This window comes from Opisthocomus hoazin, unplaced genomic scaffold (genome assembly GCF_030867145.1).
Source record: "Opisthocomus hoazin isolate bOpiHoa1 unplaced genomic scaffold, bOpiHoa1.hap1 HAP1_SCAFFOLD_173, whole genome shotgun sequence".
NCBI classification, from domain to species: Eukaryota; Metazoa; Chordata; class Aves; order Opisthocomiformes; family Opisthocomidae; genus Opisthocomus; species Opisthocomus hoazin.
Window position 1 is genome coordinate 89679 of NW_027448903.1, and position 27160 is coordinate 116838.

The 27160-nt window shown below is 58.3% G+C and overlaps 1 protein-coding gene across 1 annotated transcript; it reads right to left on the reverse strand.

Annotated features, from left to right (window-relative positions):
* Positions 1 to 648: 648 nt before the first annotated feature.
* LOC142359734 (uncharacterized) lies at positions 649 to 27160 on the reverse strand (the record flags this gene model as incomplete). The annotated part of the gene is made up of 9 exons (XM_075412158.1): positions 649 to 888; positions 1560 to 1669; positions 4220 to 4329; positions 6104 to 6293; positions 17809 to 17918; positions 20646 to 20835; positions 21507 to 21616; positions 26826 to 26936; positions 27023 to 27160. Coding segments are annotated over 9 exons (1282 nt in total), but the record flags the coding sequence as incomplete, so codon positions are not given.

Below are 27160 nucleotides of genomic sequence, written 5' to 3' on the forward strand. Positions count from 1 at the left end.
AGACTAGGCCACTGAGGAAAGAGTCAAGGGGGTTTTTCATACTCCCTACTATGCTCAAGCGAATGGAATATTACAGGGAACCAATGATCTACTTAAAAGGTGTAACTACTTAAGAGTATCCGCGCATGCCGGGCCGCCGGGTGCTACCGCATACGCCCGGCCGCCGCACTCCACAGCGCAGCTCCGGACAGCCCCCACCACCCGGCTCCTGTACGGCACCGCAACCTCGCCACTCCTTGCTTCCGACAGGGTCCTGCTGTCCTGGCCGGCCCCCGGCAGGCAACACCGCCCTCCTGGGGCTTTCTCCTGGACCCATCGGTTACTCGCCCGCCCCCCGCCCGCTCACCTTCTCCCTCGCTGTAGCCCGGTGACGTGCAGCAACGGCTCTGCTCCTCCCTTGGCTCGCACTGGCTCCTCCACAGCCACCCAGGGTGGGGCAGCACCGGCCCCTCCACCGGCAGCCCCGCTATTAGAGGGAGGGCCTTCGCCATCACCCTCACTGCCAACACCTGGGGCTCCTCCAGCCCCGGCTCACAGCTGCAGGCCAGCAGGAACAGGGGGCCTTCGCCCCAGCCCCACAGTCCATCCCCTCCTCCCTTGGGCTCCTTCGCAGCCCCTTGCCCCATGCAAATGAAGCACAAACGCAGCTGGGAGGGCAAAAGGGACCGCAGGTGTTTATTCAGTCATGTACCAAATGAGTCCCGGGAACAGGTCTGCTCCAGGACTCAGGGCCCCCAACCCCGACGCTCCCTCTGCCCCTCCGACACCTCGGCACTCCTTCCCGCAGCTGCGCCCGTTGCTCCAGCGGCGAACAGTCCGTCCGTCGGCTCCCGGAGCGACGCGCTGCTCGGCAGAGGCTGCCAAAAATGAGGAGCAGGGTGCAGGCCACTACAAGAGAGGAGAAAAGTGACAGGTGGCTGGACAGCGGCGGTGGAACGAGAAAGCACCAAGCAGGGAAAGGGACGGCGAGAGAAGGACGGGGACAGGCAGTCCCACAGAGATGGAGAAAGAAGCAGCAGGAAGAGAGGAAGAGCGGCAGCAGAAAGAAGAAGAGGGAGCAGGACACGGACCGAAAATGAAGAACGGGGAGCAGGAAGGAGATGCAAAAAAAAACCCTGCAGCATGACAGAGGAAAAAAGAATAGCGGCAGGGACCTGGACAAAGAGAGATAAGGAAATAGAATAGAATAGACATGGAGAAAGCAGTAGATCTGTGACGTGCTACGGAGCCGAGAAGGAAGGCCTCGAATCAAGGGACGAGGAGGCAGACAGAGAGCACCAAAGACAGCAAAAGTACTGACAGGCTACAGAGTAGGAGGAAAGCAAAACTAGTAACCGGGAGCTGAACAGAAAGAGGGGAAGAAGGAAAAAAATGCCACGGGCTGCAGGGCAGAAAGAGGGAGGACCTAAAAGATGGGGACAAGTCAGAGACAGATGGAGAAAGAAGGTACACAAGAGCAGAAAAAAAAAATAATCGTAGCAGTGGGGGAAAGAGAGGGAGCCGGGGAGGGCCCAGGATGCAGAAGAGGGGTGACAGGGCCCCGAGGGCCCACGACTCACCGCAGCTCTCACTCTCGGTGCTGCCGGGAGACTTTGACACTTCAGATGTATCTCTCTCCTTCTCTCTTCCCTTCTTCTTCCGTAACTCCAATCGTTTGGCTCTCCTGCACCTGAGAGAAAATGCATGTGGCTGTCTTAGAGCTCATACGAGACGTGGCTTCCTAGACAAGAAGCCTCAGGAACAGGACAGAGAAAAAGAGAGAATATGATGAGTGGGAAGCAGAACACACGGATCGAGAGAGAACTTGAATCAGAGGAGTAAACAAGGCAGGAAAGAGAGATAAAGACAGGGAAGAAGCCACAAAAAAGGGCCTTTCTGGCCTCTACTCGCACCCCCCGGCCTCCTTTTTTTTCTGGCCTCTACTCTCGCCCCCAGCCTCCCACCCCTCTGCAGCCTCCCACCCCTTTCCGGCCTCCCTTTTTTTCTGGCCTCTACTCTCGCCCCCGGCCTCCCACCCCTCTGCAGCCTCCCACCCCTTTCCGGCCTCCTTTTTTTTCCTGGCCTCTACTCCCCCCTCCTCGCCCCCCCCCCCCCCCCGCCTCCCACCCCTCGATAGCCTCCTAACTCCCTTTTTGCTGGCCTCTACTTAATTCAGCTTCCCACCCCTCTGCAACCTCCTACCTCTTTCCAGCCTCCACTCCGCCCCCCCAGCTTCCCACCCTTTTTCAGCCTCCCACCACCGTCCCACGCAGTGCAGGACACACTGACAGAGAGAGAAAAAGGACAGGCAACAGGAAGAAACGTACTAAGAAACAAAGAAAGGGTCAGACGAAGAAGGGGGTGGGTGGTCAGGGTTGGAACCCCAACACAAACCAGCAAGGGGATAGAGGACAGACAGAGAGGAAGACAAGAACGGGCCGGGAAGCAGGAAGAGAAGGAGAGAAAGGCAAAAAGGGAGAGCCGGCTGCACAGGCAGGTACAGCAAGAAACGACCGGACAGGCAGCAGGATCGAGAAAGAGAGACAGAAAAACTGGGGACAGGAAGCAGGACAGAGGGACGGCGAGAGGAAACAAGGGCCAGGGAGCAGGTCAGCGGTGGAAAAAGAGGCACTGGGGCAGTAGGACAGAAAGAGAAGGAAGAGAGGCCAGAACAAGGACGGGGAATAACAGCAAAGGGAAAGAGAAGGACAAGGAGCGGGACACATTGTCAGAGAAAGACAGGGACAGGGAGCGGGACAAGGTGATACTGAGAGAGAAAAAGGGGACAAGGAGGCAGGACAAAGTGAAAGACAGGCACAAGTAAGAGACGGGGGAGCAGGACAGAGACGGAGGGGGAAAAGCCTCAGCTGGGCAGCAGGAGACAGAGGCGGAGAAGGGAAAAAACAGCACCGGGCTGAGGGACCCTGAGGGAGGAATTAAAAAACAAACACAGGGAGCAGGACAAAACGACAGAGAGAGAGAAAAGGGACAGAGCAGGACAGCGTTGGGGGGAGAAATGCGACCGTGACGGGCAGCGGGAGAGAGGTATGGAGAAAGAAAAAAAATACCGAGGAAGAGAGAAAGGAAACAAGGGACAGCAAGCTGCACAGGGGGACAGAGAAAGAAAGGATGGGAGAGGGAATGGCGCAGAGAGAGAAAGGCAGAAAAAACAGCAAGAGGAAGCAGGGCAAAAGGACAGCAAGAGGAAAAAGGAAAGGGACAGGGAGCTGGACAGAGATGGGAAAAAAAGCAGCGGGGACACACGAAAAGAGACAGAAAGAGAAGGGCACAAAAGGATAGATGAGGACAGCGGCAGGATGGAGACGCAGAACAAAACCTGGGACGGTCAACCTGGGTGGGCGGGGAGTGGGTCAGAGAGCCGGAGAAAGGAAAAACTCTGCTGTGGAGCAGCAGAGGGGGACGGAGAAAGACAGACAGGGACGGGGAGCAGGGCAGAGAAACGGAGAGAGAAAATAAGCGATGGGGAGCAGGGCAGAGCACTAGGAAGAATAAAATAAGACAAGGGAGAAGACCGAGAAGCTCAGAGAGAAAGAAGGGTCGAAAAGAAACGCCAGAGAGGTAGAGAAATCAAGAAATACAGGGACGAGGGGCCTTGCAGAGACAGAGCACGAAAATGTAGGGCCGGTGAGCGCGAAAGAGGGAGAGAGAGACGGGGGCAGGGGGAGGAGATGAAGAAGAAAGGAGAGATAAAGATGGCAACGGAGCGCAGGGGACACAGACAGAGAGAGAAAAAGGACAGTGAACAGGAAAAAAGGGACCGAGAAACAAAGAAAGGGTCAGATCTAGACAAAGAGACCAAGAAAGGGGTGGGGGGCGTGTGTGCAGGGAAACCCCAAAACAAACCAGCAAGGGGCTAGAGAACAGAGAGGGAGAGAAAGAGAAGAAAGGGCCACGAAGCAGGACAGAGAAGGAGAGAAAGGCAAAAAGGGAGAGCAAAAAGAGAGCCGGCTGGACAGGGAGGTACAGCAAGAAACGACCGGACAGCCAGCAGGACAGAGAAATAGAGACAGGGAGCCGGCTAGAGAAATTCTGAAGGGAGAAAAAGAGGGAGAGGGAGCAGAACACACACACAGACAGAAGACGGGAGGTACAGGGAAAGGAAAACAAAAGGAAAAAGAAAAAAAAAAAAAAATCACAGCAGCGTGGGAGAGAGAAGGATCCAGGGGACAGCTCGGGACACAGAAGAGGGGCGACAGGGCCCCGAGGGCCCGCCACTCACCGCAGCTCTCGCTCTCCGCGCTCCCGGGAGACTCTGCCGCTTCAGACGCTTCTCCGTCCTGCTCTCCTCCATTCCTCTTCCGTAACTCCGGTCGCTTGGCTGTCCCCCACCTAAGAGAAAACGTCCATGTCTCGCAGCTCTTACGAGACAAGGCTCCCTACGCACGCAGCCGCGCTCGCGCGCTCCACAACCGGACCATGCTGCTGCTGGTGACACATACAGACCCTGCGGGGCACGCTGGCGGCCTGGCCTGCTGCGGGCTACCAAGACGGAGCCTTCCTCACCCGCAGCGCCAGGCAGCTGCCAGCCAGGTGGCCTTCCATTTCTTCTTCTTCTTCAGCCTTCTCGGGACTCTCCAGCTTCAGCCGCGCCACCTCCTGCCCGCAGCCACTCAGCGCTCCGCCTCTCCCTTTTCGCCCCCACGCCGCCAGCACAGCGAGGCCCGGCACACGCAGCCCACACAAGCCTGCAGCGGGCGCAGCCAACGGCATCCCCAGGGCACGAAAGGACAAACGCGAACTCAGCGCAGCCCCTGCCACACATAAACAAGCAGCGGCGACCGCGTTCAGGGAGGCCGAGGCAGCCCGCACCACGGGCCTTGGGGGAGGCCGGGCGCTCCGGGACACAGGCTTCAGGGGACGTGCTGCAGCTGGGGGCGGCTGCGCGGGGCGAGCGGGGCCGGGGGAGCACTGCCGACTTGGGGGGGGGGGGGGGGGTGCCCGCCTCCTTCTCCCATTCCCTTCCGTCACCTCCCGCCTCTGGCCCCGGGGCTGCCCGCACCCGGCTCGCCTCCTGCAGCCTGCCGCAGCGGCCGGCTCCAAGCTTCCCGTCCCACCACCCTCGAGCAGCCACCACGCACCCCCGCACCCGCCAGAGGGGAGCCCGCGCCTCACCGCTGGCCTCTCTGCTCCCCCGCCGCCCCGGCACCGGACACCAGGCCTCCGCCATGCTGCTCCGCCGCACCGCGCATGCACCACGAGCCGACGGCGCGCCGGAGGGGCCACACTCTGAGCCGAACGCCGGGGGCGGTGCCCAGCGCCGGCTCCGGCTCCGAGCAGACCCCGACTCGCGGCTCCGACACGGCGCCGCACCCCCGCCGCTCCTTGCCCTCGACACGGACCCCGCCCTCCCGGGGGCTTTTCCCCGGGACCCGCCGCTCCATCCAACCCCCCCCCCCCATACCCCGCGCTCACCTTCTCCCTCGCTGCAGCCGCAACCCGGCTATGGCTCCGCTCCTCCTTCGGCTCGCATCGGGCCCGGCACGGCAGCACCGGGCCCTCTACCGGCAGAGGGAGGGGCCGTCGCCATCAGCCCCGCTGCCCGCACCTGGGGCTCTTCCGGCCCCGGCCCACGGCTGGAGCCCACGATGCCGTCATTGGGCAAACACAAAGACTCTCTGAAGCCCTTTGGGCACTTCAGCAAGCAGGCAGGCGTTCCTTATTGCAGCGCCGGACACACAGGGCACGGCTCCTCCCAGCGCGCAAAGCACCTGCGCCACTCGAGCCGCAGTACCGAACTTTGCTCACCGGGTGGCAGCAGCGAGCCCTTGGACACGGCGCCACCCGAGCCGCAGTACCGAACTTTGCTCACCGGGTGGCAGCAGCGATCGTACCGGCCCCTCCACGGCCACCCGCGCCACGGCAGCACCGGGCCCTCCACCGGCACAGGGAGCGGCCGTCGCCATCAGCCCCGCTGCCCGCACCTGGGGCTCCCCCGGCCCCGGCCCACGGCTGGACCCCGGCAGGAACAGGGGGCCGTCGCCCCAGCCCCACAGCCCGTCCCCTCCTCCCCTGGCCTCTGGCGCAGCCCCTCGTCCCGTGCAAACCAAGCACAAACGCAGCCGCCAGGGCAAAAGGGACCGCAGGTCTTTACTCAGTCACGCACCCAGCCAGTCCCGGGAGCCGCTCTGCTCCGGGGTCGGGGCCCCCGACGCTCCCTCTGCCCCTCCGACACCTCGGCACTCCTTCCCGCAGCTGCGCCCGTTGATCCAGCGGCGAACAGTCCGTCCGTCGCCTCCCGGAGCGACGCGCTGCTCGGCAGAGGCTGCCAAAAATGAGGAGCAGGGTGCAGGCCACTACAAGAGAGGAGAAAAGTGACAGGTGGCTGGACAGCGGCGGTGGAACGAGAAAGCACCAAGCAGGGAAAGGGACGGCGAGAGAAGGACGGGGACAGGCAGTCCCACAGAGACGGAGAAAGAAGCAGCAGCAAGAGAGGAAGAGCGGCAGCAGAAAGAAGAAGAGGGAGCAGGACACAGACCGAAAATGAAGAACGGGGAGCAGGAAGGAGATGCAAAAAAAAACCCTGCAGCATGACAGAGGAAAAAAGAATAGCGGCAGGGACCTGGACAAAGAGAGATGAGGAAATAGAATAGAATAGACATGGAGAAAGCAGTAGATCTGTGACGTGCTACGGAGCCGAGAAGGAAGGCCTCGAATCAAGGGACGAGGAGGCAGACAGAGAGCACCAAAGACAGCAAAAGTACTGACAGGCTACAGAGTAGGAGGAAAGCAAAACTAGTAACCGGGAGCTGAACAGCAAGAGGGGAAGAAGGAAAAAAATGCCACGGGCTGCAGGGCAGAAAGAGGGAGGACCTAAAAGATGGGGACAAGTCAGAGACAGATGGAGAAAGAAGGTACACAAGAGCAGAAAAAAAAAATAATCGTAGCAGTGGGGGAAAGAGAGGGAGCCGGGGAGGGCCCAGGATGCACAAGAGGGGTGACAGGGCCCCGAGGGCCCACGACTCACCGCAGCTCTCACTCTCGGTGCTGCCGGGAGACTTTGACACTTCAGATGTTTCTCTCCCCTTCTCTCTTCCCCTCTTCTTCCGCAGCTCCAATCGTTTGGCTCTCCTGCACCTGAGAGAAAATGCATGTGGCTGTCTTAGAGCTCATACGAGACGTGGCTTCCTAGACAAGAAGCCTCGGGAACAGGACAGAGAAAAAGAGAGAATATGATGAGTGGGAAGCAGAACACACGGATCGAGAGAGAACTTGAATCAGAGGAGTAAACAAGGCAGGAAAGAGAGATAAAGACAGGGAAGAAGCCACAAAAAAGGGCCTTTCTGGCCTCTACTCGCACCCCCCGGCCTCCTTTTTTTTCTGGCCTCTACTCTCGCCCCCAGCCTCCCACCCCTCTGCAGCCTCCCACCCCTTTCCGGCCTCCCTTTTTTTCTGGCCTCTACTCTCGCCCCCGGCCTCCCACCCCTCTGCAGCCTCCCACCCCTTTCCGGCCTCCTTTTTTTTCCTGGCCTCTACTCCCCCCTCCTCGCCCCCCCCCCCCCCCCGCCTCCCACCCCTCGATAGCCTCCGAACTCCCTTTTTGCTGGCCTCTACTTAATTCAGCTTCCCACCCCTCTGCAACCTCCTACCTCTTTCCAGCCTCCACTCCGCCCCCCCAGCTTCCCACCCTTTTTCAGCCTCCCACCACCGTCCCACGCAGTGCAGGACACACTGACAGAGAGAGAAAAAGGACAGGCAACAGGAAGAAACGTACTAAGAAACAAAGAAAGGGTCAGACGAAGAAGGGGGTGGGTGGTCAGGGTTGGAACCCCAACACAAACCAGCAAGGGGATAGAGGACAGACAGAGAGGAAGACAAGAACGGGCCGGGAAGCAGGAAGAGAAGGAGAGAAAGGCAAAAAGGGAGAGCCGGCTGCACAGGCAGGTACAGCAAGAAACGACCGGACAGGCAGCAGGATCGAGAAAGAGAGACAGAAAAACTGGGGACAGGAAGCAGGACAGAGGGACGGCGAGAGGAAACAAGGGCCAGGGAGCAGGACAGCGGTGGAAAAAGAGGCACTGGGGCAGTAGGACAGAAAGAGAAGGAAGAAAGGCCAGAACAAGGACGGGGAATAACAGCAAAGGGAAAGAGAAGGACAAGGAGCGGGACAGATTGTCAGAGAAAGACAGGGACAGGGAGCGGGACAAGGTGATACTGAGAGAGAAAAAGGGGACAAGGAGGCAGGACAAAGTGAAAGACAGGCACAAGTAAGAGACGGGGGAGCAGGACAGAGACGGAGGGGGAAAAGCCTCAGCTGGGCAGCAGGAGACAGAGGCGGAGAAGGGAAAAAACAGCACCGGGCTGAGGGACCCTGAGGGAGGAATTAAAAAACAAACACAGGGAGCGGGACAAAACGACAGAGAGAGAGAAAAGGGACAGAGCAGGACAGCGTTGGGGGGAGAAATGCGACCGTGACGGGCAGCGGGAGAGAGGTATGGAGAAAGAAAAAAAATACCGAGGAAGAGAGAAAGGAAACAAGGGACAGCGAGCTGCACAGGGGGATCGAGAAAGAAAGGATGGGAGAGGGAATGGCGCAGAGAGAGAAAGGCAGAAAAAACAGCAAGAGGAAGCAGGGCAAAAGGACAGCAAGAGGAAAAAGGAAAGGGACAGGGAGCTGGACAGAGATGGGAAAAAAAGCAGCGGGGACACACGAAAAGAGACAGAAAGAGAAGGGCACAAAAGGATAGATGAGGACAGCGGCAGGATGGAGACGCAGAACAAAACCTGGGACGGTCAACCTGGGTGGGCGGGGAGCGGGTCAGAGAGCCGGAGAAAGGAAAAACTCTGCTGTGGAGCAGCAGAGGGGGACGGAGAAAGACAGACAGGGACGGGGAGCAGGGCAGAGAAACGGAGAGAGAAAATAAGCGATGGGGAGCAGGGCAGAGCACTAGGAAGAGGAAAATAAGACAAGGGACAAGACCGAGGAGCTCAGAGAGAAAGAAGGGTCGAAAGGAAACGCCAGAGAGGTAGAGAAATCAAGAAATACAGGGACGAGGAGCCTTGCAGAGACGGAGCACGAAAATGTAGGGCCGGTGAGCGCAAAAGAGGGAGAGAGAGACGGGGGCAGGGGGAGGAGATGAAGAAGAAAGGAGAGATAAAGATGGCAACAGAGCGCAGGGGACACAGACAGAGAGAGAAAAAGGACAGTGAACAGGAAAAAAGGGACCGAGAAACAAAGAAAGGGTCAGATCTAGACAGAGAGACCAAGAAAGGGGCGGGGGGCGTGTGTGCAGGGAAACCCCAAAACAAACCAGCAAGGGGCTAGAGAACAGAGAGGGAGAGAAAGAGAAGAAAGGGCCACGAAGCAGGACAGAGAAGGAGAGAAAGGCAAAAAGGGAGAGCAAAAAGAGAGCCGGCTGGACAGGGAGGTACAGCAAGAAATGACCGGACAGCCAGCAGGACAGAGAAATAGAGACAGGGAGCCGGCTAGAGAAATTCTGAAGGGAGAAAAAGAGGGAGAGGGAGCAGAACACAAACACAGACAGAAGACGGGAGGTACAGGGAAAGGAAAACAAAAGGAAAAAGAAAAAAAAAAAAAAAAAAAAATCACAGCAGCGTGGGAGAGAGAAGGATCCAGGGGAGGGCCCGGGACGCAGAAGAGGGGCGACAGGGCCCCGAGGGCCCGCCACTCACCGCGGCTCTCGCTCTCCGCGCTCCCGGGAGACTCTGCCGCTTCAGACGCTTCTCTCTCCTGCTCTCCTCCATTCCTCTTCCGTAACTCCAGTCGCTTGGCTGTCCCCCACCTAAGAGAAAACGTCCATGTCTCGCAGCTCTTACGAGACAAGGATCCCCAGGCACGTAGCCTCGCTTGCTCGCGCGCTACGCGCAGGAACAGCACAGAGGGAAAGAGAGAGAGACAGAGAACGACGAGCGGGCAGCAGAACTGATGGATCAAGAGAGAAACTGAATCGGAGGAATAAAGAACACTGGAGGGAGACACAAGTAGAGCGAACAAGCCAGATGGACGGGGGCAGGAGACACACAGATCAGGCCAAAGAGGTGGAGAAAGTAAAATCGGTGACGGGCTGCAGGATGATAGAAAAGGCCACGGTTCAGCACAGAGGAGAACAACGGGACAGCAAGCTGGACAGGGGCATATAGCGAGAAACAAAGGGACAGGCAGCAGTATGGAGATACACAGACAAAGAGTTACGGGGAGGATGGAGGACAGAGAGAACAAGAGAAAAGGGACAGGGAGGGGGGCACAGATGGAGAAAGAAACATTGCAGAGAGAGAGAGGAAGAAAGCGACAGGGCAGAGGCAGAGAGGTAGAGAAAGGAAGAAAAAAGTAGCGACGAGTAAGAGGCCAGAGGGACAAGGAAAAGCCAGGAGGAAGGACAGAGTGAGAGAGAAAACAGGTGAGGGACACGACGCCAGACTGTGAAACAGAGAGCGCGACAGGGAGCAGGACGCTGGGACAGACAGCAAACGAGAGCAACAGAGAGAACGGCAGCGAGGCGGAGCACGAGAGAAAACAGGGACTGAGAGCAAGACCGAGGGGTGAAGCAATAAATAACGGGGCTGGGGAGCAGGACAGCAGAAGAGAGAGACAGAGAGGGGGACACATAGGACAACCGCAAACTGAGAGGGAGAAGGAGAAGAGCACAGAGGGTCACAGACAAAAAGAGAGGGACGGCAGAAAGAGAAAAACAAGACGAGGCAGAAGGACTGAGGAGCAGAGAGAAAAAGGGTCCAGGGAAAAGGACAGAGATGCAGAAAACAAGGAAAGCCTGGAGCACAGGGCAAAACTGACAAGGACAGGGAGCGGGACAAAGGGATGGAGGAGTTAAAAACAGCGATGGGCCGCAGCACAGAGGAAGAGAGAGAAAAAGAGCAAGAGCAGCAAGGGAAGAAGAGTGACAGAAGGGTGTTGACAGGGACACGTACAAAGCGGGCTTGGGGGACACAGACATCGGAAGGGTAGAAAGGAAAGGGAGGGATGGGGAGCAAGACAGCGTGACAGAGGGAGTGGAGTGCAAGGATACACAAAAGCAGAGGGACTGGGAAGAGGAAAGAACGTCAGGGAGAGAAAGGCGAGGCTGGCGAGCAGGAGAGAGAGAGGTGGAGAATGAAAAAACAGCCATGGTCAGAAGAACAGAAATGCAGAGAAGAAAAAATTACTTCCAGGCAGCAGGACAGAGGGACAGAGCAAGAGCAAAAATATCAAGAGGGAGAAGGACAGGTAACACACAGCAGGACGCTGCAGGAGTGAGAGGGAGGGAACACAGAGCAAAGCAGAAGAATGAAGAGAGAAAAAAAAAAACAACCCAGCAAACAGAAAGGGAACCGGACAGAACTAGGCAGCAGGGCAGAGAGACGGAGAAAGAAAAAACAGGGACAAAGGGATAGAGAGGCAAAGAGAGGGATGGGGACCAGGACAGTGGGATACAAACAGGGAGTAGGACTCGAGATTGCAGAGAGAGAGGTCCAGGGAAGCAGGAAGAATGACAGAGAGAAAAAGGGGGGAGGGGGGTGGGGAGCAGGTCAGAGCGCTGGAGAAAGGAAAAACACTGCTGTGGAGCAGCAGAGGGGGACGGAGAAAGACAGACAGGGACGGGGAGCAGGGCAGAGAAACGGAGAGAGAAAATAAGCGATGGGGAGCAGGGCAGAGCACTAGGAAGAGGAAAATAAGACAAGGGACAAGACCGAGAAGCTCAGAGAGAAAGAAGGGTCGAAAGGAAACGCCAGAGAGGTAGAGAAATCAAGAAATACAGGGACGAGGAGCCTTGCAGAGACGGAGCACGAAAATGTAGGGCCGGTGAGCGCGAAAGAGGGAGAGAGAGACGGGGGCAGGGGGAGGAGAAGAAGAAGAAAGGAGAGATAAAGATAGCAACGGAGCGCAGGGGACACAGACAGAGAGAGAAGAAGGACAGTGAACAGGAAAAAAGGGACCGAGAAACAAAGAAAGGGTCAGATCTAGACAAAGAGACCAAGAAAGGGGCGGGGGGCGTGTGTGCAGGGAAACCCCAAAACAAACCAGCAAGGGGCTAGAGAACAGAGAGGGAGAGAAAGAGAAGAAAGGGCCATGAAGCAGGACAGAGAAGGAGAGAAAGGCAAAAAGGGAGAGCAAAAAGAGAGCCGGCTGGACAGGGAGGTACAGCAAGAAACGACCGGACAGCCAGCAGGACAGAGAAATAGAGACAGGGAGCCGGCTAGAGAAATTCTGAAGGGAGAAAAAGAGGGAGAGGGAGCAGAACACAAACACAGACAGAAGACGGGAGGTACAGGGAAAGGAAAACAAAAGGAAAAAGAAAGAAAAAAAAAAAAAAAAAAAATCACAGCAGCGTGGGAGAGAGAAGGATCCAGGGGAGGGCCCGGGACGCAGAAGAGGGGCGACAGGGCCCCGAGGGCCCGCCACTCACCGCGGCTCTCGCTCTCCGCGCTCCCGGGAGACTCTGCCGCTTCAGACGCTTCTCTGTCCTGCTCTCCTCCATTCCTCTTCCGTAACTCCGGTCGCTTGGCTGTCCCCCACCTAAGAGAAAACGTCCATGTCTCGCAGCTCTTACGAGACAAGGATCCCCAGGCACGTAGCCTCGCTTGCTCGCGCGCTACGCGCAGGAACAGCACAGAGGGAAAGAGAGAGAGACAGAGAACGACGAGCGGGCAGCAGAACTGATGGATCAAGAGAGAAACTGAATCGGAGGAATAAAGAACACTGGAGGGAGACACAAGTAGAGCGAACAAGCCAGATGGACGGGGGCAGGAGACACACAGATCAGGCCAAAGAGGTGGAGAAAGTAAAATCGGTGACGGGCTGCAGGATGATAGAAAAGGCCACGGTTCAGCACAGAGGAGAACAACGGGACAGCAAGCTGGACAGGGGCATATAGCGAGAAACAAAGGGACAGGCAGCAGTATGGAGATACACAGACAAAGAGTTATGGGGAGGATGGAGGACAGAGAGAACAAGAGAAAAGGGACAGGGAGGGGGGCACAGATGGAGAAAGAAACATTGCAGAAAGAGAGAGGAAGAAAGCGACAGGGCAGAGGCAGAGAGGTAGAGAAAGGAAGAAAAAAGTAGCGACGAGTAAGAGGCCAGAGGGACAAGGAAAAGCCAGGAGGAAGGACAGAGTGAGAGAGAAAACAGGTGAGGGACACGACGCCAGACTGTGAAACAGAGAGCGCGACAGGGAGCAGGACGCTGGGACAGACAGCAAACGAGAGCAACAGAGAGAACGGCAGCGAGGCGGAGCACGAGAGAAAACAGGGACTGAGAGCAAGACCGAGGGGTGAAGCAATAAATAACGGGGCTGGGGAGCAGGACAGCAGAAGAGAGAGACAGAGAGGGGGACACATAGGACAACCGCAAACTGAGAGGGAGAAGGAGAAGAGCACAGAGGGTCACAGACAAAAAGAGAGGGACGGCAGAAAGAGAAAAACAAGACGAGGCAGAAGGACTGAGGAGCAGAGAGAAAAAGGGTCCAGGGAAAAGGACAGAGATGCAGAAAACAAGGAAAGCCTGGAGCACAGGGCAAAACTGACAAGGACAGGGAGCGGGACAAAGGGATGGAGGAGTTAAAAACAGCGATGGGCCGCAGCACAGAGGAAGAGAGAGAAAAAGAGCAAGAGCAGCAAGGGAAGAAGAGTGACAGAAGGGTGTTGACAGGGACACGTACAAAGCGGGCTTGGGGGACACAGACATCGGAAGGGTAGAAAGGAAAGGGAGGGATGGGGAGCAAGACAGCGTGACAGAGGGAGTGGAGTGCAAGGATACACAAAAGCAGAGGGACTGGGAAGAGGAAAGAACGTCAGGGAGAGAAAGGCGAGGCTGGCGAGCAGGAGAGAGAGAGGTGGAGAATGAAAAAACAGCCATGGTCAGAAGAACAGAAATGCAGAGAAGAAAAAATTACTTCCAGGCAGCAGGACAGAGGGACAGAGCAAGAGCAAAAATATCAAGAGGGAGAAGGACAGGTAACACACAGCAGGACGCTGCAGGAGTGAGAGGGAGGGAACACAGAGCAAAGCAGAAGAATGAAGAGAGAAAAAAAAAAACAACCCAGCAAACAGAAAGGGAACCGGACAGAACTAGGCAGCAGGGCAGAGAGACGGAGAAAGAAAAAACAGGGACAAAGGGATAGAGAGGCAAAGAGAGGGATGGGGACCAGGACAGTGGGATACAAACAGGGAGTAGGACTCGAGATTGCAGAGAGAGAGGTCCAGGGAAGCAGGAAGAATGACAGAGAGAAAAAGGGGGGAGGGGGGTGGGGAGCAGGTCAGAGCGCTGGAGAAAGGAAAAACACTGCTGTGGAGCAGCAGAGGGGGACGGAGAAAGACAGACAGGGACGGGGAGCAGGGCAGAGAAACGGAGAGAGAAAATAAGCGATGGGGAGCAGGGCAGAGCACTAGGAAGAGGAAAATAAGACAAGGGACAAGACCGAGAAGCTCAGAGAGAAAGAAGGGTCGAAAGGAAACGCCAGAGAGGTAGAGAAATCAAGAAATACAGGGACGAGGAGCCTTGCAGAGACGGAGCACGAAAATGTAGGGCCGGTGAGCGCGAAAGAGGGAGAGAGAGACGGGGGCAGGGGGAGGAGAAGAAGAAGAAAGGAGAGATAAAGATAGCAACGGAGCGCAGGGGACACAGACAGAGAGAGAAGAAGGACAGTGAACAGGAAAAAAGGGACCGAGAAACAAAGAAAGGGTCAGATCTAGACAAAGAGACCAAGAAAGGGGCGGGGGGCGTGTGTGCAGGGAAACCCCAAAACAAACCAGCAAGGGGCTAGAGAACAGAGAGGGAGAGAAAGAGAAGAAAGGGCCATGAAGCAGGACAGAGAAGGAGAGAAAGGCAAAAAGGGAGAGCAAAAAGAGAGCCGGCTGGACAGGGAGGTACAGCAAGAAACGACCGGACAGCCAGCAGGACAGAGAAATAGAGACAGGGAGCCGGCTAGAGAAATTCTGAAGGGAGAAAAAGAGGGAGAGGGAGCAGAACACAAACACAGACAGAAGACGGGAGGTACAGGGAAAGGAAAACAAAAGGAAAAAGAAAGAAAAAAAAAAAAAAAAAAATCACAGCAGCGTGGGAGAGAGAAGGATCCAGGGGAGGGCCCGGGACGCAGAAGAGGGGCGACAGGGCCCCGAGGGCCCGCCACTCACCGCGGCTCTCGCTCTCCGCGCTCCCGGGAGACTCTGCCGCTTCAGATGCTTCTCTCTCCTGCTCTCCTCCATTCCTCTTCCGTAACTCCAGTCGCTTGGCTGTCCCCCACCTAAGAGAAAACGTCCATGTCTCGCAGCTCTTACGAGACAAGGATCCCCAGGCACGTAGCCTCGCTTGCTCGCGCGCTACGCGCAGGAACAGCACAGAGGGAAAGAGAGAGAGACAGAGAACGACGAGCGGGCAGCAGAACTGATGGATCAAGAGAGAAACTGAATCGGAGGAATAAAGAACACTGGAGGGAGACACAAGTAGAGCGAACAAGCCAGATGGACGGGGGCAGGAGACACACAGATCAGGCCAAAGAGGTGGAGAAAGTAAAATCGGTGACGGGCTGCAGGATGATAGAAAAGGCCACGGTTCAGCACAGAGGAGAACAACGGGACAGCAAGCTGGACAGGGGCATATAGCGAGAAACAAAGGGACAGGCAGCAGTATGGAGATACACAGACAAAGAGTTATGGGGAGGATGGAGGACAGAGAGAACAAGAGAAAAGGGACAGGGAGGGGGGCACAGATGGAGAAAGAAACATTGCAGAAAGAGAGAGGAAGAAAGCGACAGGGCAGAGGCAGAGAGGTAGAGAAAGGAAGAAAAAAGTAGCGACGAGTAAGAGGCCAGAGGGACAAGGAAAAGCCAGGAGGAAGGACAGAGTGAGAGAGAAAACAGGTGAGGGACACGACGCCAGACTGTGAAACAGAGAGCGCGACAGGGAGCAGGACGCTGGGACAGACAGCAAACGAGAGCAACAGAGAGAACGGCAGCGAGGCGGAGCACGAGAGAAAACAGGGACTGAGAGCAAGACCGAGGGGTGAAGCAATAAATAACGGGGCTGGGGAGCAGGACAGCAGAAGAGAGAGACAGAGAGGGGGACACATAGGACAACCGCAAACTGAGAGGGAGAAGGAGAAGAGCACAGAGGGTCACAGACAAAAAGAGAGGGACGGCAGAAAGAGAAAAACAAGACGAGGCAGAAGGACTGAGGAGCAGAGAGAAAAAGGGTACAGGGAAAAGGACAGAGATGCAGAAAACAAGGAAAGCCTGGAGCACAGGGCAAAACTGACAAGGACAGGGAGCGGGACAAAGGGATGGAGGAGTTAAAAACAGCGATGGGCCGCAGCACAGAGGAAGAGAGAGAAAAAGAGCAAGAGCAGCAAGGGAAGAAGAGTGACAGAAGGGTGTTGACAGGGACACGTACAAAGCGGGCTTGGGGGACACAGACATCGGAAGGGTAGAAAGGAAAGGGAGGGATGGGGAGCAAGACAGCGTGACAGAGGGAGTGGAGTGCAAGGATACACAAAAGCAGAGGGACTGGGAAGAGGAAAGAACGTCAGGGAGAGAAAGGCAAGGCTGGCGAGCAGGAGAGAGAGAGGTGGAGAATGAAAAAACAGCCATGGTCAGAAGAACAGAAATGCAGAGAAGAAAAAATTACTTCCAGGCAGCAGGACAGAGGGACAGAGCAAGAGCAAAAATATCAAGAGGGAGAAGGACAGGTAACACACAGCAGGACGCTGCAGGAGTGAGAGGGAGGGAACACAGAGCAAAGCAGAAGAATGAAGAGAGAAAAAAAAAAACAACCCAGCAAACAGAAAGGGAACCGGACAGAACTAGGCAGCAGGGCAGAGAGACGGAGAAAGAAAAAACAGGGACAAAGGGATAGAGAGGCAAAGAGAGGGATGGGGACCAGGACAGTGGGATACAAACAGGGAGTAGGACTCGAGATTGCAGAGAGAGAGGTCCAGGGAAGCAGGAAGAATGACAGAGAGAAAAAGGGGGGAGGGGGGTGGGGAGCAGGTCAGAGCGCTGGAGAAAGGAAAAACACTGCTGTGGAGCAGCAGAGGGGGACGGAGAAAGACAGACAGGGACGGGGAGCAGGGCAGAGAAACGGAGAGAGAAAATAAGCGATGGGGAGCAGGGCAGAGCACTAGGAAGAGGAAAATAAGACAAGGGAGAAGACCGAGGAGCTCAGAGAGAAAGAAGGGTCGAAAGGAAACGCCAGAGAGGTAGAGAAATCAAGAAATACAGGGACGAGGAGCCTTGCAGAGACGGAGCACGAAAATGTAGGGCCGGTGAGCGCGAAAGAGGGAGAGAGAGACGGGGGCAGGGGGAGGAGATGAAGAAGAAAGGAGAGATAAAGATAGCAACGGAGCGCAGGGGACACAGACAGAGAGAGAAGAAGGACAGTGAACAGGAAAAAAGGGACCGAGAAACAAAGAAAGGGTCAGATCTAGACAAAGAGACCAAGAAAGGGGCGGGGGGCGTGTGTGCAGGGAAACCCCAAAACAAACCAGCAAGGGGCTAGAGAACAGAGAGGGAGAGAAAGAGAAGAAAGGGCCATGAAGCAGGACAGAGAAGGAGAGAAAGGCAAAAAGGGAGAGCAAAAAGAGAGCCGGCTGGACAGGGAGGTACAGCAAGAAACGACCGGACAGCCAGCAGGACAGACAAATAGAGACAGGGAGCCGGCTAGAGAAATTCTGAAGGGAGAAAAAGAGGGAGAGGGAGCAGAACACAAACACAGACAGAAGACGGGAGGTACAGGGAAAGGAAAACAAAAGGAAAAAGAAAAAAAAAAAAAAAATCACAGCAGCGTGGGAGAGAGAAGGATCCAGGGGACAGCTCGGGACGCAGAAGAGGGGCGACAGGGCCCCGAGGGCCCGCCACTCACCGCAGCTCTCGCTCTCCGCGCTCCCGGGAGACTCTGCCGCTTCAGACGCTTCTCTGTCCTGCTCTCCTCCATTCCTCTTCCGTAACTCCGGTCGCTTGGCTGTCCCCCACCTAAGAGAAAACGTCCATGTCTCGCAGCTCTTACGAGACAAGGCTCCCTACGCACGCAGCCGCGCTCGCGCGCTCCACAACCGGACCATGCTGCTGCTGGTGACACATACAGACCCTGCGGGGCACGCTGGCGGCCTGGCCTGCTGCGGGCTACCAAGACGGAGCCTTCCTCACCCGCAGCGCCAGGCAGCTGCCAGCCAGGTGGCCTTCCATTTCTTCTTCTTCTTCAGCCTTCTCGGGACTCTCCAGCTTCAGCCGCGCCACCTCCTGTCCGCAGCCACTCAGCGCTCCGCCTCTCCCTTTTCGCCCCCACGCCGCCAGCACAGCGAGGCCCGGCACACGCAGCCCACAAAAGCCCGGAGCGGGCGCAGCCAACGGCATCCCCAGGGCACGAACGGACAAACGCGAACTCAGCGCAGCCCCTGCCACACATAAACAAGCAGCGGCGACCGCGTTCAGGGAGGCCGAGGCAGCCCGCACCACGGGCCTTGGGGGAGGCCGGGCGCTCCGGGACACAGGCTTCAGGGGACGTGCTGCAGCTGGGGGCGGCTGCGCGGGGCGAGCGGGGCCGGGGGAGCACTGCCGACTTGGGGGGGGGGGGGGGGTGCCCGCCTCCTTCTCCCATTCCCTTCCGTCACCTCCCGCCTCTGGCCCCGGGGCTGCCCGCACCCGGCTCGCCTCCTGCAGCCTGCCGCAGCGGCCGGCTCCAAGCTTCCCGTCCCACCACCCTCGAGCAGCCACCACGCACCCCCGCACCCGCCAGAGGGGAGCCCGCGCCTCACCGCTGGCCTCTCTGCTCCCCCGCCGCCCCGGCACCGGACACCAGGCCGCCGCCATGCTGCTCCGCCGCACCGCGCATGCGCCACGCGCCGACGGCGCGCCGGAGGGGCCACACTCTGAGCCGAACGCCGGGCTGCAGTACCGCGTTGCGGCCAGGGGGCGGCGGGGGCGAGGGCGGCGCCAGCGGGGCCGGGGGCGGCGCCAGCGGGGCCGGGGGCGGCGCCAGCGGGGGCGGGGGCGGCGCCAGCGGGGGCGGAGCCGGCGCCAGCGGGGGCGGGGGCGGCGCCAGCGGGGGCGGGGGCGGCGCCAGCGGGGGCGGGGGCGGCGCCAGCGGGGGCGGGGGCGGTGGCGCCAGCGGGGGCGGGGGCGGCGCCAGCGGGGGCGGCGCCAGCGGGGGCGGGGGCGGCGCCAGCGGGGGCGGGGGCGGCGCCAGCGGGGGCGGGGGCGGCGCCAGCGGGGGCGGGGGCGGCGCCAGCGGGGGCGGCCCCAGCGGGGGCGGCGCCTGCAGGGGCGTGGGCGGCGCCTGCAGAGGCGGGGGCGGCGCCAGCGGGGGCGGGGGCGGCGCCAGCGGGGGCGGGGGCGGCGCCAGCGGGGGCGGGGGCGGCGCCAGCGGGGGCGGGGGCGGGGGCGGCGCCTGCGGGGGCGGGGGCGGCGCCTGCGGGGGCGGGGGCGGCGCCAGCGGGGCCGGGGGCGGCGCCAGCGGGGCCGGGGGCGGCGCCAGCGGGAGAGGGGGCGGCGCCAGCGGGGGCGGAGCCGGCGCCAGCGGGGGCGGAGCCGGCGCCAGCGGGGGCGGGGGCGGCGCCAGCGGGGGCGGGGGCGGCGCCAGCGGGGGCGGGGGCGGCGCCAGCGGGGGCGGGGGCGGCGCCAGCGCCAGCGGGGGCGGGGGCGGCGGCGCCAGCGGGGGCGGGGGCGGCGCCAGCGGGGGCGCGGGCGGCGCCAGCGGGGGCGGGGGCGGCGCCTGCGGGGCCGGGGGCGGCGCCTGCGGGGCCGGGGGCGGCGCCCAGCGCCGGCTCCGGCTCCGAGCAGACCCCGACTCGCGGCTCCGACACGGCGCCGCACCCCCATCGCTCCTTGCCCCCGACACGGACCCCGCCCTCCCGGGGGCTTTTCCCCGGGACCCGCCGCTCCATCCAACCCCCCCCCCCATACCCCGCGCTCACCTTCTCCCTCGCTGCAGCCGCAACCCGGCTATGGCTCCGCTCCTCCTTCGGCTCGCATCGGGCCCGGCACGGCAGCACCGGGCCCTCTACCGGCACAGGGAGGGGCCGTCGCCATCAGCCCCGCTGCCCGCACCTGGGGCTCTTCCGGCCCCGGCCCACGGCTGGAGCCCACCATGCCGTCATTGGGCAAACACAAAGACTCTCTGAAGCCCTTTGGGCACTTCAGCAAGCAGGCAGGCGTTCCTTATTGCAGCGCCGGACACACAGGGCACGGCTCCTCCCAGCGCGCAAAGCACCTGCGCCACTCGAGCGGCAGTACCGAACTTTGCTCACCGGGTGGCAGCAGCGAGCTCTTGGACACGGCGCCACCGCGCATTGGCGCCGCCCGAGCCGCAGTACCGAACTTTGCTCACCGGGTGGCAGCAGCGAGCCCTTGGACACGGCGCCACCGCGCATTGGCGCCGCCCGAGCCGCAGTACCGAACTTTGCTCACCGGGTGGCAGCAGCGATCGTACCGGCCCCTCCACGGCCACCCGCGCCACGGCAGCACCGGGCCCTCCACCGGCACAGGGAGCGGCCGTCGCCATCAGCCCCGCTGCCCGCACCTGGGGCTCCCCCGGCCCCGGCCCACGGCTGGACCCCGGCAGGAACAGGGGGCCGTCGCCCCAGCCCCACAGCCCGTCCCCTCCTCCCCTGGCCTCTGGCGCAGCCCCTCGTCCCGTGCAAACCAAGCACAAACGCAGCCGCCAGGGCAAAAGGGACCGCAGGTCTTTACTCAGTCACGCACCCAGCCAGTCCCGGGAGCCGCTCTGCTCCGGGGTCGGGGCCCCCGACGCTCCCTCTGCCCCTCCGACACCTCGGCACTCCTTCCCGCAGCTGCGCCCGTTGATCCAGCGGCGAACAGTCCGTCCGTCGCCTCCCGGAGCGACGCGCTGCTCGGCAGAGGCTGCCAAAAATGAGGAGCAGGGTGCAGGCCACTACAAGAGAGGAGAAAAGTGACAGGTGGCTGGACAGCGGCGGTGGAACGAGAAAGCACCAAGCAGGGAAAGGGACGGCGAGAGAAGGACGGGGACAGGCAGTCCCACAGAGACGGAGAAAGAAGCAGCAGCAAGAGAGCAAGAGCGGCAGCAGAAAGAAGAAGAGGGAGCAGGACACAGACCGAAAGTGAAGAACGGGGAGCAGGAAGGAGATGCAAAAAAAAACCCTGCAGCATGACAGAGGAAAAAAGAATAGCGGCAGGGACCTGGACAAAGAGAGATGAGGAAATAGAATAGAATAGACATGGAGAAAGCAGTAGATCTGTGACGTGCTACGGAGCCGAGAAGGAAGGCCTCGAATCAAGGGACGAGGAGCCAGACAGAGAGCACCAAAGACAGCAAAAGTACTGACAGGCTACAGAGTAGGAGGAAAGCAAAACTAGTAACCGGGAGCTGAACAGAAAGAGGGGAAGAAGGAAAAAAATGCCACGGGCTGCAGGGCAGAAAGAGGGAGGACCTAAAAGATGGGGACAAGTCAGAGACAGATGGAGAAAGAAGGTACACAAGAGCAGAAAAAAAAAATAATCGTAGCAGTGGGGGAAAGAGAGGGAGCCGGGGAGGGCCCAGGATGCACAAGAGGGGTGACAGGGCCCCGAGGGCCCACGACTCACCGCAGCTCTCACTCTCGGTGCTGCCGGGAGACTTTGACACTTCAGATGTTTCTCTCCCCTTCTCTCTTCCCCTCTTCTTCCGCAACTCCAATCGTTTGGCTCTCCTGCACCTGAGAGAAAATGCATGTGGCTGTCTTAGAGCTCATACGAGACGTGGCTTCCTAGACAAGAAGCCTCAGGAACAGGACAGAGAAAAAGAGAGAATATGATGAGTGGGAAGCAGAACACACGGATCGAGAGAGAACTTGAATCAGAGGAGTAAACAAGGCAGGAAAGAGAGATAAAGACAGGGAAGAAGCCACAAAAAAGGGCCTTTCTGGCCTCTACTCGCACCCCCCGGCCTCCTTTTTTTTCTGGCCTCTACTCTCGCCCCCAGCCTCCCACCCCTCTGCAGCCTCCCACCCCTTTCCGGCCTCCTTTTTTTTCCTGGCCTCTACTCCCCCCTCCTCGCCCCCCACCCCCCCCCCCCCCCGCCTCCCACCCCTCGATAGCCTCCTAACTCCCTTTTTGCTGGCCTCTACTTAATTCAGCTTCCCACCCCTCTGCAACCTCCTACCTCTTTCCAGCCTCCACTCCGCCCCCCCAGCTTCCCACCCTTTTTCAGCCTCCCACCACCGTCCCACGCAGTGCAGGACACACTGACAGAGAGAGAAAAAGGACAGGCAACAGGAAGAAACGTACTAAGAAACAAAGAAAGGGTCAGACGAAGAAGGGGGTGGGTGGTCAGGGTTGGAACCCCAACACAAACCAGCAAGGGGATAGAGGACAGACAGAGAAGAAGACAAGAACGGGCCGGGAAGCAGGAAGAGAAGGAGAGAAAGGCAAAAAGGGAGAGCCGGCTGCACAGGCAGGTACAGCAAGAAACGACCGGACAGGCAGCAGGATCGAGAAAGAGAGACAGAAAAACTGGGGACAGGAAGCAGGACAGAGGGACGGCGAGAGGAAACAAGGGCCAGGGAGCAGGACAGCGGTGGAAAAAGAGGCACTGGGGCAGTAGGACAGAAAGAGAAGGAAGAAAGGCCAGAACAAGGACGGGGAATAACAGCAAAGGGAAAGAGAAGGACAAGGAGCGGGACACATTGTCAGAGAAAGACAGGGACAGGGAGCGGGACAAGGTGATACTGAGAGAGAAAAAGGGGACAAGGAGGCAGGACAAAGTGAAAGACAGGCACAAGTAAGAGACGGGGGAGCAGGACAGAGACGGAGGGGGAAAAGCCTCAGCTGGGCAGCAGGAGACAGAGGCGGAGAAGGGAAAAAACAGCACCGGGCTGAGGGACCCTGAGGGAGGAATTAAAAAACAAACACAGGGAGCAGGACAAAACGACAGAGAGAGAGAAAAGGGACAGAGCAGGACAGCGTTGGGGGGAGAAATGCGACCGTGACGGGCAGCGGGAGAGAGGTATGGAGAAAGAAAAAAAATACCGAGGAAGAGAGAAAGGAAACAAGGGACAGCGAGCTGCACAGGGGGATCGAGAAAGAAAGGATGGGAGAGGGAATGGCGCAGAGAGAGAAAGGCAGAAAAAACAGCAAGAGGAAGCAGGGCAAAAGGACAGCAAGAGGAAAAAGGAAAGGGACAGGGAGCTGGACAGAGATGGGAAAAAAAGCAGCGGGGACACACGAAAAGAGACAGAAAGAGAAGGGCACAAAAGGATAGATGAGGACAGCGGCAGGATGGAGACGCAGAACAAAACCTGGGACGGTCAACCTGGGTGGGCGGGGAGCGGGTCAGAGAGCCGGAGAAAGGAAAAACTCTGCTGTGGAGCAGCAGAGGGGGACGGAGAAAGACAGACAGGGACGGGGAGCAGGGCAGAGAAACGGAGAGAGAAAATAAGCGATGGGGAGCAGGGCAGAGCACTAGGAAGAGGAAAATAAGACAAGGGACAAGACCGAGGAGCTCAGAGAGAAAGAAGGGTCGAAAGGAAACGCCAGAGAGGTAGAGAAATCAAGAAATACAGGGACGAGGAGCCTTGCAGAGACGGAGCACGAAAATGTAGGGCCGGTGAGCGCAAAAGAGGGAGAGAGAGACGGGGGCAGGGGGAGGAGATGAAGAAGAAAGGAGAGATAAAGATGGCAACGGAGCGCAGGGGACACAGACAGAGAGAGAAAAAGGACAGTGAACAGGAAAAAAGGGACCGAGAAACAAAGAAAGGGTCAGATCTAGACAAAGAGACCAAGAAAGGGGCGGGGGGCGTGTGTGCAGGGAAACCCCAAAACAAACCAGCAAGGGGCTAGAGAACAGAGAGGGAGAGAAAGAGAAGAAAGGGCCATGAAGCAGGACAGAGAAGGAGAGAAAGGCAAAAAGGGAGAGCAAAAAGAGAGCCGGCTGGACAGGGAGGTACAGCAAGAAACGACCGGACAGCCAGCAGGACAGACAAATAGAGACAGGGAGCCGGCTAGAGAAATTCTGAAGGGAGAAAAAGAGGGAGAGGGAGCAGAACACAAACACAGACAGAAGACGGGAGGTACAGGGAAAGGAAAACAAAAGGAAAAAGAAAGAAAAAAAAAAAATCACAGTGGCGTGGGAGAGAGAAGGATCCAGGGGAGGGCCCGGGACGCAGAAGAGGGGCGACAGGGCCCCGAGGGCCCGCCACTCACCGCGGCTCTCGCTCTCCCGCGCTCCGGGAGACTCTGCCGCTTCAGATGCTTCTCTCTCCTGCTCTCCTCCATTCCTCTTCCGTAACTCCAGTCGCTTGGCTGTCCCCCACCTAAGAGAAAACGTCCATGTCTCGCAGCTCTTACGAGACAAGGATCCCTAGGCACGTAGCCTCGCTTGCTCGCCGCGCTACGCGCAGGAACAGCACAGAGGGAAAGAGAGAGAGACAGAGAACGACGAGCGGGCAGCAGAACTGATGGATCAAGAGAGAAACTGAATCGGAGGAATAAAGAACACTGGAGGGAGACACAAGTAGAGCGAACAAGCCAGATGGACGGGGGCAGGAGACACACAGATCAGGCCAAAGAGGTGGAGAAAGTAAAATCGGTGACGGGCTGCAGGATGATAGAAAAGGCCACGGTTCAGCACAGAGGAGAACAACGGGACAGCAAGCTGGACAGGGGCATATAGCGAGAAACAAAGGGACAGGCAGCAGTATGGAGATACACAGACAAAGAGTTATGGGGAGGATGGAGGACAGAGAGAACAAGAGAAAAGGGACAGGGAGGGGGGCACAGATGGAGAAAGAAACATTGCAGAAAGAGAGAGGAAGAAAGCGACAGGGCAGAGGCAGAGAGGTAGAGAAAGGAAGAAAAAAGTAGCGACGAGTAAGAGGCCAGAGGGACAAGGAAAAGCCAGGAGGAAGGACAGAGTGAGAGAGAAAACAGGTGAGGGACACGACGCCAGACTGTGAAACAGAGAGCGCGACAGGGAGCAGGACGCTGGGACAGACAGCAAACGAGAGCAACAGAGAGAACGGCAGCGAGGCGGAGCACGAGAGAAAACAGGGACTGAGAGCAAGACCGAGGGGTGAAGCAATAAATAACAGGGCTGGGGAGCAGGACAGCAGAAGAGAGAGACAGAGAGGGGGACACATAGGACAACCGCAAACTGAGAGGGAGAAGGAGAAGAGCACAGAGGGTCACAGACAAAAAGAGAGGGACGGCAGAAAGAGAAAAACAAGACGAGGCAGAAGGACTGAGGAGCAGAGAGAAAAAGGGTACAGGGAAAAGGACAGAGATGCAGAAAACAAGGAAAGCCTGGAGCACAGGGCAAAACTGACAAGGACAGGGAGCGGGACAAAGGGATGGAGGAGTTAAAAACAGCGATGGGCCGCAGCACAGAGGAAGAGAGAGAAAAAGAGCAAGAGCAGCAAGGGAAGAAGAGTGACAGAAGGGTGTTGACAGGGACACGTACAAAGCGGGCTTGGGGGACACAGACATCGGAAGGGTAGAAAGGAAAGGGAGGGATGGGGAGCAAGACAGCGTGACAGAGGGAGTGGAGTGCAAGGATACACAAAAGCAGAGGGACTGGGAAGAGGAAAGAACGTCAGGGAGAGAAAGGCAAGGCTGGCGAGCAGGAGAGAGAGAGGTGGAGAATGAAAAAACAGCCATGGTCAGAAGAACAGAAATGCAGAGAAGAAAAAATTACTTCCAGGCAGCAGGACAGAGGGACAGAGCAAGAGCAAAAATATCAAGAGGGAGAAGGACAGGTAACACACAGCAGGACGCTGCAGGAGTGAGAGGGAGGGAACACAGAGCAAAGCAGAAGAATGAAGAGAGAAAAAAAAAAACAACCCAGCAAACAGAAAGGGAACCGGACAGAACTAGGCAGCAGGGCAGAGAGACGGAGAAAGAAAAAACAGGGACAAAGGGATAGAGAGGCAAAGAGAGGGATGGGGACCAGGACAGTGGGATACAAACAGGGAGTAGGACTCGAGATTGCAGAGAGAGAGGTCCAGGGAAGCAGGAAGAATGACAGAGAGAAAAAGGGGGGAGGGGGGTGGGGAGCAGGTCAGAGCGCTGGAGAAAGGAAAAACACTGCTGTGGAGCAGCAGAGGGGGACGGAGAAAGACAGACAGGGACGGGGAGCAGGGCAGAGAAACGGAGAGAGAAAATAAGCGATGGGGAGCAGGGCAGAGCACTAGGAAGAGGAAAATAAGACAAGGGAGAAGACCGAGGAGCTCAGAGAGAAAGAAGGGTCGAAAGGAAACGCCAGAGAGGTAGAGAAATCAAGAAATACAGGGACGAGGAGCCTTGCAGAGACGGAGCACGAAAATGTAGGGCCGGTGAGCGCGAAAGAGGGAGAGAGAGACGGGGGCAGGGGGGAGGAGATGAAGAAGAAAGGAGAGATAAAGATAGCAACGGAGCGCAGGGGACACAGACAGAGAGAGAAGAAGGACAGTGAACAGGAAAAAAGGGACCGAGAAACAAAGAAAGGGTCAGATCTAGACAAAGAGACCAAGAAAGGGGGCGGGGGGCGTGTGTGCAGGGAAACCCCAAAACAAACCAGCAAGGGGCTAGAGAACAGAGAGGGAGAGAAAGAGAAGAAAGGGCCATGAAGCAGGACAGAGAAGGAGAGAAAGGCAAAAAGGGAGAGCAAAAAGAGAGCCGGCTGGACAGGGAGGTACAGCAAGAAACGACCGGACAGCCAGCAGGACAGACAAATAGAGACAGGGAGCCGGCTAGAGAAATTCTGAAGGGAGAAAAAGAGGGAGAGGGAGCAGAACACAAACACAGACAGAAGACGGGAGGTACAGGGAAAGGAAAACAAAAGGAAAAAGAAAAAAAAAAAAAAAATCACAGCAGCGTGGGAGAGAGAAGGATCCAGGGGACAGCTCGGGACGCAGAAGAGGGGCGACAGGGCCCCGAGGGCCCGCCACTCACCGCAGCTCTCGCTCTCCGCGCTCCCGGGAGACTCTTGCCGCTTCAGACGCTTCTCTGTCCTGCTCTCCTCCATTCCTCTTCCGTAACTCCGGTCGCTTGGCTGTCCCCCACCTAAGAGAAAACGTCCATGTCTCGCAGCTCTTACGAGACAAGGCTCCCTACGCACGCAGCCGCGCTCGCGCGCTCCACAACCGGACCATGCTGCTGCTGGTGACACATACAGACCCTGCGGGGCACGCTGGCGGCCTGGCCTGCTGCGGGCTACCAAGACGGAGCCTTCCTCACCCGCAGCGCCAGGCAGCTGCCAGCCAGGTGGCCTTCCATTTCTTCTTCTT